The sequence below is a fragment of the Candida margitis genome (assembly GCF_024628925.1).
Source record: "Candida margitis strain CBS 14175 chromosome Unknown scaffold166, whole genome shotgun sequence".
Taxonomy (NCBI): Eukaryota; Fungi; Ascomycota; class Pichiomycetes; order Serinales; family Debaryomycetaceae; genus Lodderomyces; species Lodderomyces margitis.
The window spans coordinates 1-1,721 of record NW_026261847.1 but is presented as its reverse complement, the minus strand read 5'-3'; the positions used below and the strand labels follow the sequence as shown (position 1 = coordinate 1,721).

At 36.5% G+C, this 1,721-nt stretch overlaps 1 protein-coding gene across 1 annotated transcript; it reads left to right on the top strand. All coding sequences in view use genetic code 12, as the record gives it.

Moving 5' to 3' along the window:
• Nucleotides 1-1,540: 1,540 nt before the first annotated feature.
• Nucleotides 1,541-1,721, top strand: CANMA_003661 (uncharacterized protein; the record flags this gene model as incomplete). Its single annotated transcript, XM_051815857.1, has 1 exon — nucleotides 1,541-1,721. A coding segment is annotated over one exon (181 nt), but the record flags the coding sequence as incomplete, so codon positions are not given.

The window sequence follows — 1,721 nt, the reverse complement described above, 5'->3', positions numbered from 1 at the left end:
TTTCTAACATCTATGCGCTCTGCATTTCCCTATACTTTTGCTGAGGGGCACATTTAGAGTTTGTGGGGTGATAAAATTCGTCCGAGAAATTTCACGGGGCTTTGAGTTTGTTGACCAAATGCTCGGAATATTTTCGTGTTAATGCTCGGATTATCTTAAAACAAATTTCTCATTTTTGTGTTTAAGCCTACATACTTTTCACCTTCTATAAAGTGGGGGCACCTTTTTATTGTTATACAAAAAGGGTAGTAAGTAGGCCAATAGTCATACGTTTCGATCTGCGATTCTCGCACTAATTTGTAATTCCCCGCCTTCAATTTTTGGCATACTAGATACAGTGTTTATTTCAATCTCTGGGTTTAGAAATACTTATTCCGAGAAACCGCCCTTTTTTAATGTGGAGGAATAATTATTCTTGTCACGCCTCTTTCTAGAGTATTATAGTAATTAATTCTGTTTAGGTTGAAGCGCATTGAGGGGGAAATTTGCCAGTATTAAAAGTGATGCCTAGCAATAAAGGTCAGATTTAGAGATCACCGAACTTAAGTTGTAGTCTACTGCATCTTTAAAGAATACAAAACAAGGGATATTAACAAAAGTACCGAGTATCAAGAAGCTGTTGAACTTTCAGCAATGTCAACCTACAAAATCCATGGAAACATTTTAAGATTTACCAATAACTTGATACTCGACCACGAATTCAAATGACACTAGAGTTTGTACTCAAAAAATTTACGAGAACGTCTCATCGATAAAACATGGCTTAGGGACAGTTTTAAAGAGCTCACTTCTGTGGTTTTCAGGCAGTGTGATATAAGGCATCTAGTTATACCTATGGTCCCCATTTTGTATGATTCCTTCCCAACAATGTGAAATAAATCCTCTTCTCCAGACTATCAGGTTTGAACAATAGAATTTACGATGTCGCGAAATCTATTGTGGGGTAAAAAGCATTGTTCTTTTTTTCTTCCTATTGTCTATTGATTCTAGTTGATGCAATGGATTAATTACTGGAGAGTTGCAACACCTAATTCCCCGAGCATTTGACCTTTAAGTCATACTTCTACTGCAAAACAAGGAATGTGTTGATAATTAATGAAATAAATCCCCGCCAAACGTTTCTACACGCCACTTTTCCATTTATGTACCAACTTTAAGCATTCCACATTTTAACACACCTTGCATAAATTTTCTCCCCAATGTGCGAGCGTATATCCACTTTTAACCAATCATTATTTGGGGGCAGGCAAGGCTTTGTGGATATCTGGTAAAACACGTGAATAGTGTAGTGAAATATTCTCCGCCTCATATGTGTAATAAAAGTTGTACCCAAATTAGCTATTGCAGATAGGTTAATTATTTTTAGCTTTAGTGCATTTGGGTGGTGACATATTGAGATTGTTACCAAAATGTACCTAATAGTGTTGCTTTTGCAGCAAAGCTGTAGACTGTATCAAAAATTTCTATAAATAGACAAGATAATCACCACCATGGTTTACCAAGTGTTGGAGGATTTTAACCAATATAACTTTACAACAAAATGAGCAAATCAGACTATGGTGTGCATGATATAAAAGAAGCAGACAAACATATCGAAAATGTCCTGGTATCGAGTAGCCTCGATAAAGAAGAAAGTGTTGCAGCTGCTAAAACAAACGCCAATGTTGATGATTATATCTCCAAATTCTTGGAGATGTCGGAAGACGCTCGTGCTGACGATC